This window comes from Capricornis sumatraensis, chromosome 13, assembly GCF_032405125.1.
Source record: "Capricornis sumatraensis isolate serow.1 chromosome 13, serow.2, whole genome shotgun sequence".
Classification (NCBI taxonomy): domain Eukaryota; kingdom Metazoa; phylum Chordata; class Mammalia; order Artiodactyla; family Bovidae; genus Capricornis; species Capricornis sumatraensis.
In genome coordinates this window covers 78,986,464-79,004,182 of record NC_091081.1, presented here as the reverse complement: position 1 = coordinate 79,004,182, position 17,719 = coordinate 78,986,464, and the positions used below count along the sequence as shown (strand labels likewise).

At 41.4% G+C, this 17,719-nt stretch overlaps 1 protein-coding gene across 1 annotated transcript in view; it reads left to right on the top strand.

Annotated features, from left to right (window-relative positions):
- Positions 1–17,719, top strand: part of TFB1M (transcription factor B1, mitochondrial) — a 59,586-nt gene that overhangs the window by 6,135 nt on the left and 35,732 nt on the right. Inside the window, exons 3-4 of the mRNA XM_068985395.1 lie at positions 13,844–13,952; positions 15,224–15,375. Of these exons, the coding sequence (XP_068841496.1) occupies positions 13,844–13,952; positions 15,224–15,375 (261 nt within the window). The remainder of the gene's footprint in view (positions 1–13,843; positions 13,953–15,223; positions 15,376–17,719) is intronic.

Genomic DNA, 17,719 nt, shown 5'->3' with positions numbered 1-17,719 from the left:
AAGGATTCCATTTTAGTGATATCTAAGCTAATAAAATTACTTTTTAAAGAAATTGTAATAATTTATAAAATGTCTGCTACCTGGAAGTATGTCATTTGTAGCTTAATTCAAGTTCTTAAAATATTATCACGAGGCAGCCTAGGGAAAGAACATAGTGATAAGATACAGATTTTTCACTATTAGCATGTTGTAATGTAAGAAAGGCTTCCCTGGTGGCTCAGATGGTAAAGAGACTGCCTGCAGTGCAGGAGACCTGGGTTCGATCCCTGGGTCGGGAAGACCCCCTGGAGAAGGAAATGGCAACCCACTCCAGTATCCTTGCCTGGAAAATCCTATGGTCAGAGGAGCCTGGCAGGCTACAGTCCATGGGGCTGCAAAGAGTTGGACACGACTGAACAACTTCACTATTCACTAATGTAAGAAAATGTGTTTAATACGTGAAAGCATTGTAGTGTGATTTTTGTAATAAAGAACAGACTCTTAGCGTCAAATGACCTGTGTTTGATGTCTGGCTCTACCATTTACTATTTATATGACTGGGCAGGTAACTCTCACTGTGCCTCAGTTTGCTCATAGGATTGTTATGGTTTAAATGTGTTTAAAAGCATGCTGTCAGGTTTTGGGGTTTTTCTCCAGTGCTCTTAAGATGTTGCTCTGCTATCTTATTACTTCTGTTGTTTCTGACAAATCTGTCATTCTTTGCTTCTGTCTTTTTCCTTGGGCTGTTTTTACGATTTTTTTCTTTTTTTATAATTTTATTTGTAATTGAAGGATAATTGCTTTACAGTATTATGTTGGTTTCTGCCAAACATCAGCACGAATCAGCCATAGGTATACGTGTGTCCCCTACCTCTTGCACCTCCCTCTCCATCCTACCTCCCTAGGTTGTTATAGAGCCCCAGTCTGAGTTCCCTCAGTCATACAGCAAATTCCCGTTGGCTGTGTATTTTACATACGGTGATGTGTGTTTCCATGTTACTCTCTCCATACGTCTCACCCTCTTCTTCCTTCCCACGTCTGTGTCTGTAAGTGTGTTCTCTGTGTCTGTGTCTCCTTTGCCGCCTGCAAACAGGTTCATCAGTACTGTCTTTCTAGATTCCATATATGTGCATTAGTATCTGATACTTGTTTTTCTCTTTCTGACTTACTTCACTCTGTATAATAGGCTCTAGGTTCATCCACCTCATTAGAACTGGCTTGAATGTGTCCCTTATTATAGCTGACGATTTTATCTATTATTACTGGCTTTGAGTCTTTTCATCGTGATGTGCCTTGGTGTTCTTTTCTTCATGTTTCTTGCCGATGGGCCAGTGAGAGCTTCCTGGATCTGCAAGTTTTCCTGCACTGCCTGTTGTCCAACATCGGAGTACTGCCTCAGCTTTTTTGGCTATTTCATGTTTAAAGTGAAAGCGTGTAACTGGTCTGTCTCCTTTATTACATCTTGACCAGAGTAAGAAGCTCTAGGATTCTTAACCATTAAGGTATTTATTTCATGAAATTTTGGAGATAGTAAGGCATTGAGTATTGTTAGTATTGCCTCTGGAATTCTATTAGGTAAACAGTGAGTATTTCTACTTGATAGGCAATGTAGAATTTGCGGGATTGAGAATCAAATAGATTGGTTTTCAGATATCATGTATGGCACTTACTAGCTTTGTGACCCTGGGCTTGCCTTTGAACCTTTTTTAGCTTCCGATTTCTCATCTGCAGCATGGGAATGTTAGTTTTCTTTTGTGGTTATTACAAGGATAGAAATTTATGAAAAGAGATTGGTCTGTTGCCTGTAGTCAACAAATGGTTGCTCTTCTAATTCTTCCCCTTCCCCATCTGCCGGGGTCCAGCCCCGGTGGATCCAGGGAATTCGAAGCGTGGACGGCGTTGGCGTGGAAAAACTCGTTTATTTATTAATATAAGATTAGATTAAGAAACTATAGTGTAGTAGGAAGATTAAGTGGAGGAAGAGGGCTGAATAGCTTGGTTTATGCAGAAGACCAATAAAATTCCAGACAAGGAATTTGCACCATCTACGTTGGGCCACCGGCGCCCGCTTGAATATCTAAGGGTGCCTCGCCTTAAGCTCCCTCTCGCGCAGGTCTTAACAACCAGGGCAAGTAAGTAGACCTGGCGAGCCTCCGCGCCCCAGATGAAAGTTCAGCCTGAAATTAAAGTAAAGAGCAGAGAGAGGGAAAGGGAGAGAAAATGAGAGAGAGAGAGAGACACGGGGGGAGCCAGATTCCCCAGAAACCAGGCCGAGAGACTAGTTCAAGAAGCTGGTCCGAGAAGCTGGTCCCCTCCTTTATTGTTCAGAAGGCCTTTTATACTTTTGATAAAACATGGAGATCAATGGGCAACACAAAATTATGTAGCGTTCGCAGCCCAGACTCTTTCTATACATCATTTTGTATACAAAAGGTCTCAGGTGATTTACATTATCTTCTGGCCAAGAGGCTTGTTAACACTTTTTGGCTCTCTTCCTTAATGAATGTTAATTTTGTTTTTCCTGAAGTGTTTTTTTTTTAATCTGCATCTCCTTAAAAGCGCTAAAGTTACATCTCTATAGAACAAAGGCACAGTGGGTTATAACAAAGAAGGTACTTAACTCAAAGATCTAATGTTGCTAATACTAGGTCTACTACTTGTTTTTTTATATATCAACTATATCTAAAAACAAAGGATATGAAAATTTGGCAGCAAGCATTGGCTCAACAAATGAAACTTTTAATCAGTCCTATTCTAAAGATTTTGACTCCTCAGAAGCTCCTACATTCCTATGATGTTTTAAGCTTCCTGTGCCTCCTGCAGTCAGGAGGCCTCAAACAATCACATGCGCAGCTGTACGAGTCCTGCAGGCAGGCTAGAAAGCCATCAGAGGGGTTTTTTGGATTGAAACACTCTTTCAAATGTAGAAGACTAAAGCCCTGAATTGACTTTTTCCAGAAAATGTCAGAAGAGTGGAAAAGCAGAGCACAAAAGCCGGCAGATTTTTGTTGGGGTACATGCTTAGGAATTTCCAGAGGGGTCCCTGAAGTCTGAGCACGCCTTGCGTATGTCAGCTTCCTTCCTCATGACCTTGTCACGGGCGGGATTCCTCACACTGGCTCCCGGCACCCATCCTCTTGCAAAGGGAGATATAAAGTAAACTAGTCATCCTAACAACAGGACCTGTTTTTAATCCGAGATAGTAAATGTTTGAAATTCTTTCTAGCAGATTTTAAATAGGACTTCCTGTTGTGATGACTACATACTTACACATGTAACTTACTTGATGCGGTTATGACCACAGCTAATCATAACATGGACAACACTCAACCAGTTAGCAAAAGCTGATTCACAGACAAAGTGATCTCCTAGTCCACTGCAAGTAAGTACGGAGAATGCTGGAAGCAGACCCACTGACTACAGCTAGAAGTGACAGTTATTACTGTGGCAGAAGAGCTGCAAGAAGCAAAAGCACAATTGGGAAGGGTCCATAGCTACTGAGGCCATTGCTCTACAGTCAACAGTGATCCAAGTCATCAAGAAAAGACTGAAATTGGGTTCATTGTTCTTAGTTTAGGAAGAGAATTGTGCAATATAGTTTAGAAAAATTTATACCTGTAAGTTTATTTTTAAGAAATGTCGACAATTAAAGGAGTTACATTGGTTGAATAGAAAAAGTCTTAGTTGCTCAGTCGTGTCTGACTCTAAGTGACCAGTGGACTGTAGCCCACCAGGCTCCTCTGTTCATGGAGTTCTCCAGTTAGGAATTCTGGGGTGGGTTGCCATTACCTACTCCAAGGGATCTTCCCACAGGGATTGAACCTGGGTCTCCTGCACTGCAGGCAGATTCTTAACATGTGAACCACCAAGGAAAACCCCAGGTTGAATAGAAAACCCCAGGTTGAAATCAAATATCTAATCCCTTGATGAGTCTGAGTGGGTTTCTGCTGTACCTGTTCTTATTGTTTGTTGTTTAGTCACTCAGTTGTGTCTAACTCTTTGTGACCCCATGAACTGCAGCACTCCAGGCTTCCTTGTCCTTCACTATCTCCCAGAGTTTGCCCATCTCATGTCTGTGACTCAGTGATGGCATCCAACCGTCTCATCCTCTGTCGTCTCCTTCTCCTCCTGCCCCCAATCTTTCCTAGTATCAGGGTCTTTTCCAGTGTCACCTCTTCGCATCAGATGACCAAAGTATTGGAGCTTCAGTATCAGTCTTTCAGTGAATATTCAGGCTTGATTTCCTTTAGGATTGACTGGTTTGATATCCTTGCTGTCCAGGGGACTCTCAAGAGTCTTCTCCAGAACTGTAGTTTGAAAAAAATTCAGTTCTTCTGTGCTCAGTCTTCTTTATGGTCCAACTCTCTCATATGTACATGACAACTGGAAGATAACATAGCTTTGACTATATGGACCTTTGTCAGCAAAATGTTGTCTCTGCTTTTTAATATGCTTTCTAGGTTTGTCATAGCTTTTCTTCCAAGGAACAAGCATCTTTTAATTTCACGGCTGCAGTCATTTTGGAGCCCAAGAAATAAAATTGCCCATTTCCTCTTTTTCCCCCATCTGTTCGCCATGAAATGATGGGACTGGATGCCATGATCTTTGTTTTTTGAATGTTGAGTTTTAAGCCAGCTTTTTCATTCTTCTCTTACACTTTCATCAAGAGGCTGTTTAGCTCCTCTTTGCTTTCTGCTGTAAGGGTGGTTTTGCATATCTGAGGTTATTGGTATCTTTCCAGGCAATCTTAATTCCAGCCTGTGATTCATCCACCTGACATTTCACATGATATACTTTGCATAAAAGGTAAATAAGCAGAGTGACAATAGACAGCTTTGATGTACGTCTTTCCTAATTTTGAATCAATCCATTATTCCCTGTCCAGTTCTAACTCTTGCTTCTTGACCTGCATACAGATTTCTCAGGAGGCAGGTAAGGTGGTCTGGTATTCCCATCTCTTTAAGAACTTTCCACAGTTTGTGATCCACACAGTCAAAGGCTTTAGTGTAGTCAGTGAAGCAGAATTAGATATTTTTCTGGAATTCCCTTGCTTTCTCTATGATCCAGTGGATGTTGGCAATTTGATCTCTGGCACCTCTGCCTTTTCTAAATCAAGCTTGTACATCTGGAAGGTCTCGGTTCATGTACTGTTGAAGTCTGGCTTGAAGGATTTTGAGGATGACCTTGCTGCCATGTGAAATGAGTGTGGTTGTGTGGTAGTTTGAGCATTCTTCGGCATTGCCTTTTTGGGATTGGAATGAAAGCCGGCCTTTTCCAGTCCTGTGGCCACTGCTGTGCTCAGTCTCTTACTCATGTGCAACTCTTTGCATCCCCGTGGTGGACTGTAGCCCACCAGGCTCGGCTCTCCATGGGATTTTCCAGGCAGTAAGACTAGAGTGGGTTGCCATTTCCTTCTCCAGCACCACCTCTCAGTTTTCCAAACTTGCTGGCATATTGAGTGCAGCACTTAAACAGCATCATCTTCTAGGATTTGAAATAGCTCAACTGGAATTCTGTCACTTCCACTAGCTTTGTTTGTAGTAATGCTTCCTAAGGGTTACTTAACTTCACACTCCAGGATGTCTGACTCTAGGTAAGTGATCACACCATCATGGTTATTTGGGTCATTAAGACCTTTATTGTATAGTTCTCCTGTGTATTCTTGCCTCCTTGTCTTTAATATCTTCTGCTTTTGTTAGATCCATACTGTTTCTGTCCTTCATTGTGCCCATCTTTTCGTGAAACGTTCCTTGGTATCTCCAATTCTCTTGAAGAGATCTCTAGTCTTTCCCATTCTGTTGTTTTCTCTATTTCTTTGCATTGATTGCTGAGGAAGTCTTTCTTATCTCTCCTTGTTATTCTCTGGAACTCTGCATTCAGTTGAATATACCTTTCCCTTTCTCCTTTGCCTTTCTCTTCTCAGCTATTTGTAAAGCTATCTCATATAACCACTTTTGTCTTCTTGCATTTCTGTTTTTGGGGGGTGGTTTTTGTTATAACCTCCTTACATTTTTATGAACCTCCAACCCACAAACTGTAGAACAATAATACCAAAGAAGTTCTTAGACTGTTGCAAATGTTCTAGGCCCCACATCAGGCTTCCCAACCTGGGAATCTGGCAGAGGGAATGGGCCTCCCCAGGGAATCTGACTTTGCAGGTCTATGGGATTTGATTATAGAACTTCCACAGGACTAGGGAAAACAGACTCTTGGAGGGTGCATTCAAAACCTTGTGCACACTGGGTCCCAGGAGAAAGGAGCAGTTGACCCCGTGAGAGACTGAGCTGGACCTGCCTGTGAGTGAGTGAGGGTCTCCTGTGGAGGCACGGGTCAGCAGGAGCACTGGCAGAAGCCGTCCTGGGAGGTACGCATTGGCATAAGTCCTTTTGGAGGTCACCTTTAGCCCTACCATAGAGCCTGTAGGCTCTAGAACTGGACTGCCTTCAAAGGCAGGGTGCACAGCCCCACCCATCAGCAGAAAATTAAAGATTTGGCGAGCATGGCCCTGCCCGCCAGAGCAAGACCCAGTTTTCCTCACAGCCAGTCCCTCCCAGTCCCTCAGGAAGCTTGTACAAGCCTTCTATCCTCATCCATCAGAGGGCAGACAGAAGAAGAAGTACAATCCCACAACCTCCAGAATGAAAACCACAGTCACAGAAAGCTAACCAAAATGGTCACATGGATCATAGCCTTGTGTAACTCAATGAGGCTATAAGCCATGCCATACAGGGCCTCCTAACACAGACGGGTCATGGTGGAGAATTCTTAAAAAACGTGGCCCACTGGTGAAGGGAGTGGCAAATCACTTCAGTATTCTTGCCTCGAGAACCCCATGTATGAAAGTCAGTATGTGGCAGGTTAGAAAGAAGGTAATAATACTGGGCTGTGTAATTGCTGCTTAGCCCACTGTACAGTGTTGGCTGTCATGAGCCCCTCACCAGGAAAAAGTGAAAGTGAAGTCGCTCAGTCATGTTGGACTCTTTGCAAGCCCATGGACGGTAGCCTACCACACTCCTCCATCCATGGGATTTTCCAGGCAAGAGTATTGCCTGGAAAGATCAACCCGACCCAGGGATCGAACCTGGGTCTCCTGCATTGTAGGCAGACGCTTTACCGTCCGAGCCACCAGGGAAGTCACCGTGAGAAGGTGGAGTAAAACATATAAAATGGCTGTTAGTTTTTTGCACTGGAGGGATTTATAAATAGGCATAGGTTCTAGAAATTGCAGATTCTTTCCTCATCAAATTAGATCACCAGCAAACTACCTAGTTAAGACCATAGCTTCCCCTCCACCACCACCCACCGCCCCCCACAACCCCATGACACACACATGCGGGAAAGCGTTCACTAGGTACTTGTAAGAGGAGAGAGATTTTTAGGTGACTGTGAAGAACACTTCTGCATTTGTTTTCTTAGTTTTATCAAAGACATTCTCTATTTCTTCCTTGTACCCTTTATAGAACTTAATACCAGAAAAGCACATGTTCTCTCTTGGAAACTGGCTGTAATTACTTCCAACACTGAGTAAAAATGACATAGTTCAGTATGTTGGCTTCAGGATCTAACATCTCTAGGATTGGTACAAACTTTGTATGCTTCCTTTATCACAGTTTGGTTTTCTTCTTTTGCAGCCTTATTTAATGAATGCTTTTTACTCAAAGCTTGCTTATGACTCGTTTTGGAAAAATATAGGATTGAAAATGGTAGAACAATTTGAGTGTCTATAAAAATACTCATTTGGCTGTCATTAGTGCCTGCATAGATTGTCAGTGGTGCCTTTGAGGTCAATATGAGGCAACACTCCCAGAGTTCTGAGGGGTAACAGGCGCCAGTGTTGTTCCTGAAGGGCTGTAATAGCGATCTGTTCCACCCTTTTGTCATTCCTCGAATATCGTTATGATAATGCAGACATTTCTTCTGTTAGGGTTGGTTACGAGGTCTTTCTGTGTCATTGCTGATTATCATTAGGTGTTGGAATGGCTCCTGTCCATAATTATACTGTCATTTCTGTTTGTACAACTTTTTTATTTTTTGGCCTCCATAATTGCTCAGGGCCTTCACATAAAGCTGTGAACAGCAGCATTCATTCCTTCTGTAGTGGGGAGCGGGAAGGGGAAAGCTCGAGCTGCAGAGTTGTCCTGGAAAAAGTAGACCTCTTAAAGAACAGGAGGACTTGGTGTGTCATTGACTGACACATAAGCCAGAAGGGGAATCCAAAAAACTAGCACTTTAAACTTGGGAAAGGAAGGTAAATGTGTATTTTTACCAGTTTCCTGATATGTAGCTGTGTGTGTAAAGGTAGAAAATAATATTTCAAACATGGTTAAAGTTATCAGAGCATGTAAATTAATGCCACAGAGCCAAATTTACATTGTTTTATTTTAGCCTTAATTACTAATTACTTCATTACTTTCTATATATTGACATTGTGAAACAAGCTTTTAATTCTCCCTCTTTGTTTTTGGTATGCTTCTTTGTTTTGTTTTAATTATGTGAAGCATAATTACAGAAGAAAATTTAATGTTCTTCATTGGAAATGCTGTCATTAAATAAAATTTTTATATGGTAAAAGCCTGTCCTATAGAGAGATCTCCCTTTTTTTGTACTGTGTCTAAGTTATTATATTTTCTAAGTTTGTCTGGAACTCATCAGATTAAGTTTTAGCAAATCATGGAAACTTAAAATAATCCATAAGTACATTAATATCAGAGGTACACAATTATTTTTGCTAAACTACCATGGCTAAACAGATCAAACTAGATAATTCCCATAACTTAAAATGTTTAGCTTCTAATCAGCATATGCATTTCAGCTACGCGTTTCTCCAACATTACATGTATAACTGACTTATCAGTGAAATAAATCTTTGCAAGTTTCTGAACCTTTCAAATTTTAGGGGCCCCCAAATATTATAGGCTAGGAGAGGAGTTTTCCAGCTTCATAGAAAACTGAATGCCATTTGATCATTCACTTATTCATTCACTTGTCAAATACATATAAAGCACCTACTGTGTACTATTGCAGCTGCAGGGGATATTAAAGTAGATAAGAAACAGAGCCCTTAAGGGGCCTCTGTTGTTATAGGGGAAAGAAACCTGCATATACATGATTGTACTACACAGCGCTATAAAGAAGTGTGTGCAAGGCACATTGTTGACCCAGAGGTGTGAGTGAGCTACAGCTAGGCGCCTTGGTCCATGTCTCCTCCGTGGCTTTGTGATGGTGCTTTCATCCTTCCTTAGTCGCCTGAATTAGTCAGAGGAGACTTAGGATAGAGAATTCAGCTTTAATTGAGTTAGAGAAGAAGATCCGGGGGATGCTAAGGGCAAAAGTTCCTTGAATTGGAGCCAAAGTTCTCTGAGTTCCCTGAACTGAGATTAAATGTGGGAAGACGGTCTCCTCTTACTTTCTTCCTTTTGTAACCTACTTTTTAAAAAACTTTTTATTTTATATTGTAGAATAGCCAATAACAATGTTGCAATAGTTTGAGGTAGATAGCAAAAGGACTCAGCCATACATACATACATACATGTATCCATTTTCCCCTCACATCCAGGCTGCCAGTAACATTGAGCAGAGTTCCTTGTGCTGTACAGTCAGTCAGTTCAGTCGCTGAGTCGTGTCCAACTCTTTGCAACCCCATGAATCGCAGCACGCCAGGCCTCCCTGTCCATCACCAACGCCCAGAGTTCACTCAGACTCGCATCCATCAAGTCAGTGATGCCATCCAGCCATCTCATCCTCGGTCGTCCCCTTCTCCTCCTGCCCCCAATCCCTCCCAGCATCAGAGTCTCTTCCAATGAGTCAACTCTTCCCATGAAGTGGCCAAACTACTGGAGTTTCAGCTTTAGCATCATTTCAAAGAAATCCCAGGGCTGATCTCCTTCAGAATGGGCTGGTTGGATCTCCTTGCAATCCAAGGGACTCTCAAGAGTCTTCTCCAACACCACAGTTCAAAAGCATCAATTCTTCGGTGCTCAGCCTTCTTCACAGTCCAACTCTCACATCCATACATGACCACTGGAAAAACCATAGCCTTGACTAGACGGACCTTTGTTGGCAAAGTAATGTCTCTGCTTTTCAATATGCTGTCTAAGTTGGTCATAACTTTTCTTCCAAGGGGTAAGCGTCTTTTAATTTCATGGCTGCAGTCACCATCTGCGGTGATTTTGGAGCCCAAAAAAATAAAGTCTGACACTGTTTCCACTGTTTCCCCATCTATTTCCCACGAAGTGATGGGACCAGATGCCATGATCTTCGTTTTCTGAATGTTGAGCTTTAAGCCAGCTTTTTCACTCTCCACTTTCACTTTCATTGGGGGACCTTGTGGTTATCCACTTTAAATATTGCAGTGTGTACATGTCGATACAAAAACCCTAACTATCTCTTCCCCACACTGTTCTTTAGATGTGCTTATTTTCATTGATTTTGCTCTCTTGCATATTAACTTTAGAAGCTCATGCGTTGCATCTGGCTGTTGTTCTTTTACTAAGGACTTCAAGAATCAAGTTTTGTTTTGAGTCTGGGGCATTTAACACATGCACATTTATAGATGGCTTACCTGTAAGGCTCCTTCTAGTTAGGTGCCAACACTTCAGCACTGTGAGAGCAATTCTTAAGGTGTGATGCTAAGGTGGATGAGAAGGAGGGGAAAAAAGATAAAGGAAAGAAGTACTTCTCTTTTTTACTCAGAAAAACTGAAGAAAGGAAGGACAACAGGGAGTGGAAGGTAGAAATTGGCCAGGAAGTAGCTTTTGTTAAAACATGCAGGATAATTTCATTAGGAAAGTGCCTGTGGATCAGAATTACTTCAGGAGCACTCTGGTCAAAGGAGTGTCTCAGAGGGCCACGTATAGCTTGGCAGTGACACATAACTTTTCTGCTGGGTTGACTCTACTCGCAGGTTTAGTTAAAGATCTTGGTACTATGTAGAATCAATCCTTTGTATGTACTTAAGATATAAAGATTTAGTTAAATTCATCTTTCATATGATTTCTCCTAATTCTCAGTATTTCGTTATAATGTCTTTAGTTTCTATTTGTTAATCAGTGTTTTTATTGACATATAGTTGACTTTTACTGTTTTGATTTTTGCTTTTCCATTCTGGTTTTTCATAGAGCATTGAATATAGGTCTCTGTGCTTTATGGTGGTTTGGTCACCAAGTCGCATCTGACTCTTTTGTGACCCCATGAACTGTAGCCTGGTAGACTTCTCTGTCCATGGGATTTCCCAGGCAAGAATACTGGCATGGGTTGCCATTTTCTTCGCCAGTGCTATATAGTAGGAACTTGTTTATTCATCCTATATATACAAGCTTATATCTGCTAACCCCAGCCTCCTACTTGATCCTTCCCGAACCTCGTCCTCCTTGGCAGCCAGCAGTCTGTTCTCTGACTTGTCCGTGATTCTGTTTCTGTTTCATAGATAAATTCATTTGTGTTGTGTTTTAGATTCCATGTATATATGATATCATATGATACTTGCCTTTCTGTTTCTGATGTATTTCGCTGCTGCTGCTGCGTCGCTTCAGTGTGTCCGACTCTGTGCGACCCCATAGACGGCAGCCCACCAGCCTCCTCTGTCCCTGGGATTCTCCAGGAAGAATACTGGAGTGGGTTGCCATTTCCTTCTCCAAAGCATGAATGTGAAAAGTAAAAGGAAGTCACTCAGTCTCTTAGCGACCCCATGGACTGCAGCCTCTCTAGTTGCATCCATGTTACTGCAAATGGCATTGTTCCTTCTTTTTATTAGCTGAGTAATATTCCATTGTAGAGAGAGAAATGTGAGCCTACTCTGGTATTCTTGCCTGGAGAACCCAATGGACAGAGGAGCCTGCAGACTGCAGCCAGTGGGATCACAAAGAGTTGGACTTAGTGACTGAACAACAACGGTATTCCATTGTACATATGTATCACATTTTTATCCATTCATTTGTTGATGGACATCAGGTTGTTTCACATCTTGGTACTGTGAATAATGCCACTAAAAACATTAGGGGACATGTTCAGTTCAGTTCAGTTGCTCACATGTCTGATTCTTTGTGACCCTGTGAACTGTAGCATGCCAGGCCTCCCTGTCCATCACTAACTCCCAGAGTCCACCCAAACCCATGTCCATTGAGTCAGTGATGCCATCCATCCATCAACATCCTCTGTTTTCCCCTTCTTCTCCTGCCCCCTCAATCTTTCCCAGCATCAGAGTCTTTTCCAATGAGTCAACTCTTCGCATCAGGTGGCCAAAGTACTGGAGTTTCAGCTTCAACATCAGTCCTTCCAATGAACACCCAGGACTGATCTCCTTTAGGATGGACTGGTTGGATCTCCTTGCAATCCAAGGGACTCTCAAGAGTCTTCTCCAACACCACAGTTCAAAAGCATCAATTCTTTGGCACTCAGCTTTCTTTATAGTCCAGCTCTAGCATCCATACATGATCACTGGAAAAACCTTTGTTGACAAAGTAATGTCTCTATTTTTGAATATGCTGTCTAGGTTGATCATAACTTTCCTTCCAAGGAGTAACCGTCTTTTAATTTCTTGGCTGCAGTGACCATCTGCAGTGATTTTGGAGCCCAGAAAAATAAAGTCAGCCATTTTTTCTGCTGTTTCCCCATCTATTTGCCATGAAGTGATAGGACTGGATGCCATGATCTTAGTTTTCTGAATGTTGAGCTTTAAGCCAACTTTTTCACTCTCCTCTTTCACTTTCATGAAGAGGCTCTTTAGTTCTTTTTCACTTTCTGCCATAAGGGTAGTGTTATCTGCATATCTGAGGTTATTGATATTTCTCCTGTCAATCTTGATTCCAGCTTGTGCTTCATCTAGCCCAGCGTTTCTCATGATGTATTCTGCATATAAGTTAAATAAGCAGGGTGACAATATACATCCTTGACATACTTCTTTTCCTATTTGGAACCAGTCTGTTGTTCCATGTCCAATTCTAACTGTTGCTTCCTGACCATACAGGTATCTTTTTGAATTACTGTTTTGTCTGGGTATGTGTCCAGGAGTGGGTTTGCTGGATCATTTGGTAATTCTGTTTTTAATTTTCTAAGGTACCTCTGTACTGTTTTCCACAGTGACTGCACCAACTTACATTCCCACCAACTGTGTAGAAGGGTTCCCTTTTCTCCACACCCTCTCCAGCGTTTGTTATTTATGGACTTCTTAATGATGGCTATTCTGACCAGTGTGAAGTGGTACCCATTGTAGCTTTGTGTTTCTCTAATGATTAGCAATATTGAGCATCTTTTCTTGTGCCTATTGGCCGTCTGTTTGTCTTTGTTGAAATGTCTATTTAGTTCTTCTGCCCATTTTTGATTGGGTTTTTTGTTATTGTTGTGTGAGCTGTTTGTATATTTTGGAAATTAAGTCCTGTCAGTTGCATTGTATGCAAATATTTTCTCCCATTCTGTAGGTTGTATTTTTGTGTTGTTTATGATTTCCTTTGCTGTGCAAAAGGTTGTAAGTTTGATTAGATCCCACTTGTTTATTTTTGTTATTTCTGTTGCCTTGGAAGACTACTTAGTCTCCAGTTTAAAAACGCAGGAGTTCAGTTTTTGCTAAATCTATACCGAAATACAAGCCATCCTGAGGGTCAAAATTATGTCAATATTTGTGATGTTAATAAGCTATTGTTATACTGTTATCTGCCGCCATTCCCAGTCACTCTTCTGTGTTGAAAGGCGAACACCACGGATGTCTGCTGCAGTGGACGCAGCATGCTATTAGTCCATTAGTGATCATTCTTAGTCTCTGACTTTTCATATTGATTTATGATGCACAGATTTGGCGGGAAAAAAAAAAATTAATTCCACTGTTCTCTAAAGTGTATGAGCTCATTTTATTGACCTTTTTGTAAACTAGATGCTTTCTGATGCAGCACCTGGAAAACTGAGAATTGTCCATGGAGATGTCTTGACGTTTAAGATAGAAAGGGCGTTTCCGGAAAGTCTCAAAAGACAGTGGGAGGATGGTAAGTGTCTTTGGGTTGGTTTTCTTATTTTCTTTTGTAATTGTTTAGTACAAATATTTGTATTATTTTTCATACATTATAAATATTTATAATAACTTATATTAAAATTAGATAATTAAATAGGTAAGGTGCATTGTAATTTTTTCTGCTTTTCCACTTTCTTCCAAATTAAAAATCAAATTGCTTTCTCTTCATCCAAATTTATCTGATACTAATATTTTTCAAATATTTTGGGGTCTGTTCATATAAACTTGCCATTTTTATGATACCATATAAAGATGGAATGAACTAGAAAGTGTTTTCCAAATGGTGAAAATAGTGTTTTGGTGAATGAAGCCATACCCCCACCTTTCTTTTGACTTTATTTCCTCTGTCTTTTACATTCAGTAACCTTCCAAGGCACTCTTCATTCATGGACAGTTTTTTGGGTACCTGCTATGTGCCAGCTCCTTGGAACACACAGAAGTGTTTCTTGCCCCTAAAACCCTCTGAGAGCAGCTGGAGGAGCGATTTGGGCGTGCCTTCACAGCTGCCCTTGAGTCTCGCTGCTCCACACCAGGCTTCTTCAGAGTGGCTGGCTCTGCCTGGCTCCCCCTTCCAACTGGCTCTTCTCCGTGACCACTTCAGTTTTCTGCCCTGCCCAGCCAGTCACAGACAACAGGGATGACCGACCTAACTGCCTGCCGCAAACCTTCTCTGCGTTCCCCAGTGTTAAACTGTTACTCTCATCCAAAAGATTTCTCTGCTGCTGTTTTCCCTGATACCAGGCCCACCTGTTCTTCCTATCACCTTGTTTTGAGCTTTCTCTAACTTTGCTGGTGGTTATTTTTCCACTCACATCTTAAATCTTGTTTCTCCTGCCGTGACTTCACTTACCACATATATATTGTACACAGTCTTCATGTCCAGCCTGTATCCCCTTTGTGGGCATCTGACAGATTCTCTGGTGTCCCACAGGAACTTTGACCTCACGTCCAAGGCTAAATGATCTTTTTCCCTCAAACCAATTTTTTTTCATGCTTTCCTAAGCCAAAACCTGGGGACTTTAACTGAATACTAATTAGGTGGGGTTTTTTTCCTTTAATTCAAAGCTGATTGTGAGCAAACATTGCTTCTGAAGAATAAATGGACTGAAAAATACTCAGCCATTATCTTTTTGTATGCTTTTGTTTGATGCTATTAATACCCAGTTTAATTTTACTCTTAACTAAAATTGTATTCATAATACATTGCTGAAATAATCATACCAAGTTTTTTCTTATGCCAACCAGATCCTCCAAATGTACATATTATTGGAAATCTGCCTTTTAGTGTATCAACCCCACTGATTATCAAATGGCTTGAAAATGTTTCTCAAAGAAATGGACCATTCACATATGGTAGAACCCGGATGACGTTGACTTTTCAAAAAGAAGTGGCAGAGGTAAGTTTTAACTTTTTCTGGTTGTTCTATCACAAGATCTAATTACCAGAAAAGAAAAATTACAAAAGGAAAAGAACATTATCAGTTTGGAGTTGAGAAAGGTAAGGGGGTTGGGTGTCTGATTATTCAATATATAGACTTCGGCTCACATAAGCCTGCTAGGCATTCCCATCACTGGAGTGTTCCAAGTTGGTCTCTAAAAAGTAAACCCACAGAGCAGTGAAAGCAGTTTTTGAAGCAAAGAGATTTAAGGAGGGAATCTGCAGGCTATAAACAGTTCTTTTTTATGACATATGACAGTTCCTTTTTATGACATATGAATATAAAAGAATGTATCATGTATATTCACTGCTTTATGTGTGTATGGCTTAATCAGAAGAACAGCCAAATCCCCACCACCCAAGTCAAATTGTTGTTATTCAGTTGCATCTGACTCTTTGCAACCCCATGGACTGGAGCACACCAGGCTTCCCTGTCCTTAATCTCCTGGAGTCTGCTCAAACTCATGTCCATTGAATCGGTGATGCCACCCAGCCATCTCATCCTCCGTCGTCCTCTTCACTGTGGTATTGACCATCTAGTGATGTCCATGTATAGCGTCGTCTCTTATGTTGTTGAAAGAGGGTATTTGCTATGACCAGTGTGTTCTCTTGGCAAAATTGTTAGCCTTTGCCCTGCTTCATTTTGTACTCCAAGGCCAAACTTGCCTGTTATTCCAGGTATCTCTTGACTTCCTACTTTTGCATTCTAGTCCCCTATGATAAAAATGACATCTTTTTTTGGTGTTCTAGAAGATCTTGTAGGTCTTCATAGAACCCTTCAGCTTCTTTGGCATTAGTAGTTGGGGCATAGACTTGATTACTATAATATTGAATTGTTTGCCTTGGAAATGAAGGATCATTTCTGATGAAGGAAATGAAAGATCATTCTGTCTTATTTGAGACTGCATTCAAGTACTGCATTTCAGATTCTTTTGTTGACTGTGAGGGCTACTCCATTTCTTCTAAGGGGTTCTTGCCCACAGTGATAGATATAATGGTCATCTGAATTAAATTCACCCATTCACGTCCATTTTAGTTCACGGATTCCTAAAATGTTGATGTTCCCTCTTGCCATCTCCTGTTTGACCACATCCGGTTTACTTTGATTCACGGACCTAGCATTCCAGGTTCCTATGCAGTACTCTCGTTTGTAGCCTCAGATATTGCTTTCACCACCAGCCACATCCACAGCTGGGTGTCGTTTCCCCTTTGGCTCAGCCCCTTCATTCCTTCTGGAGTTATTTCTCTGCTCTTCTCTAGTAGCATATTGGACACCTACTGACCTAAGGGGTTCTTCTTTCAGTGCCATACCTTTTTGCCTTTTCATACTATTTATGGGGTTCTCAAGGCGAGAATGCCAAGGTGGTTTGCTGTTTCCTTCTCCAGTGGACCACGTTTTGTCAGAACTCTCCCCCATGACCTGGCCGTCTGGGTGGCCCTACACAGAGTGGCTCATAGTTTCATTAAGTTGCACAAAGCTGTGGTCCATGTGATCATTTTGGTAAGCTTTCTGTGATTGTGGTTTTCATTCTGTCTGCCTTCTGATGGATGAGGGTAAGAGGCTCGTGGAAGCTTCCCAATGGGAGGGACTAGCTACGGTTTGGAAAACTGGGTCTTGCTCTGGTGGGCATGGTCATGCTCAGTAAGTCTTTAATCCAACTAAAGTCTTAAATCCCATTAAATCTTTAAATCCAATTAAAGTTAAGTTAATAATTAGATTACTAACATCTCTGACACCCTCTTGTATGCCTCTTTTTGATTGCATCTCCTGTTCCCCACCTACTACCAGGATAATCTATACCATGAGTTTGCAATTTATTATTCCCTCTGAACCTATGTAGGGAATAATAGGTTCAGAGGGTAAAGTGTCTGCCTATAATGCAGGAGACCCGGGTTCAATCCCTGGGTCAGGAAGATCCCCTGGAGAAAGAAATGGCAACCCACTGCAGTACTCTTGCCTGGTAAATCCCATGAACTGAGAAGCCTGGTAGGCTACAGTCCACGGGGTTGCAAAGAGTCAGACATGACTGAGCGACTTCACTTTCACATAGTTTATCAGATTCTTACCTGTATAATAATATATTTCAGTTTTGTCCATTTTTCAGCTTTATAGAAATGGGTTCATACAATGTATATTCTTTTTATCCTGGTCTGCTCATGTTGTCCATAGCTGTAGCTTATTTATACAGCTATTTACTATCCGCTGACTGTTGATCTGTCAGGCTTATCTGTCTGTTTTCCTGTTTGGAGACCCTGCATTAGTTTCAGTGTTTGATTATTACAAACAGTCAAAAACATTCATA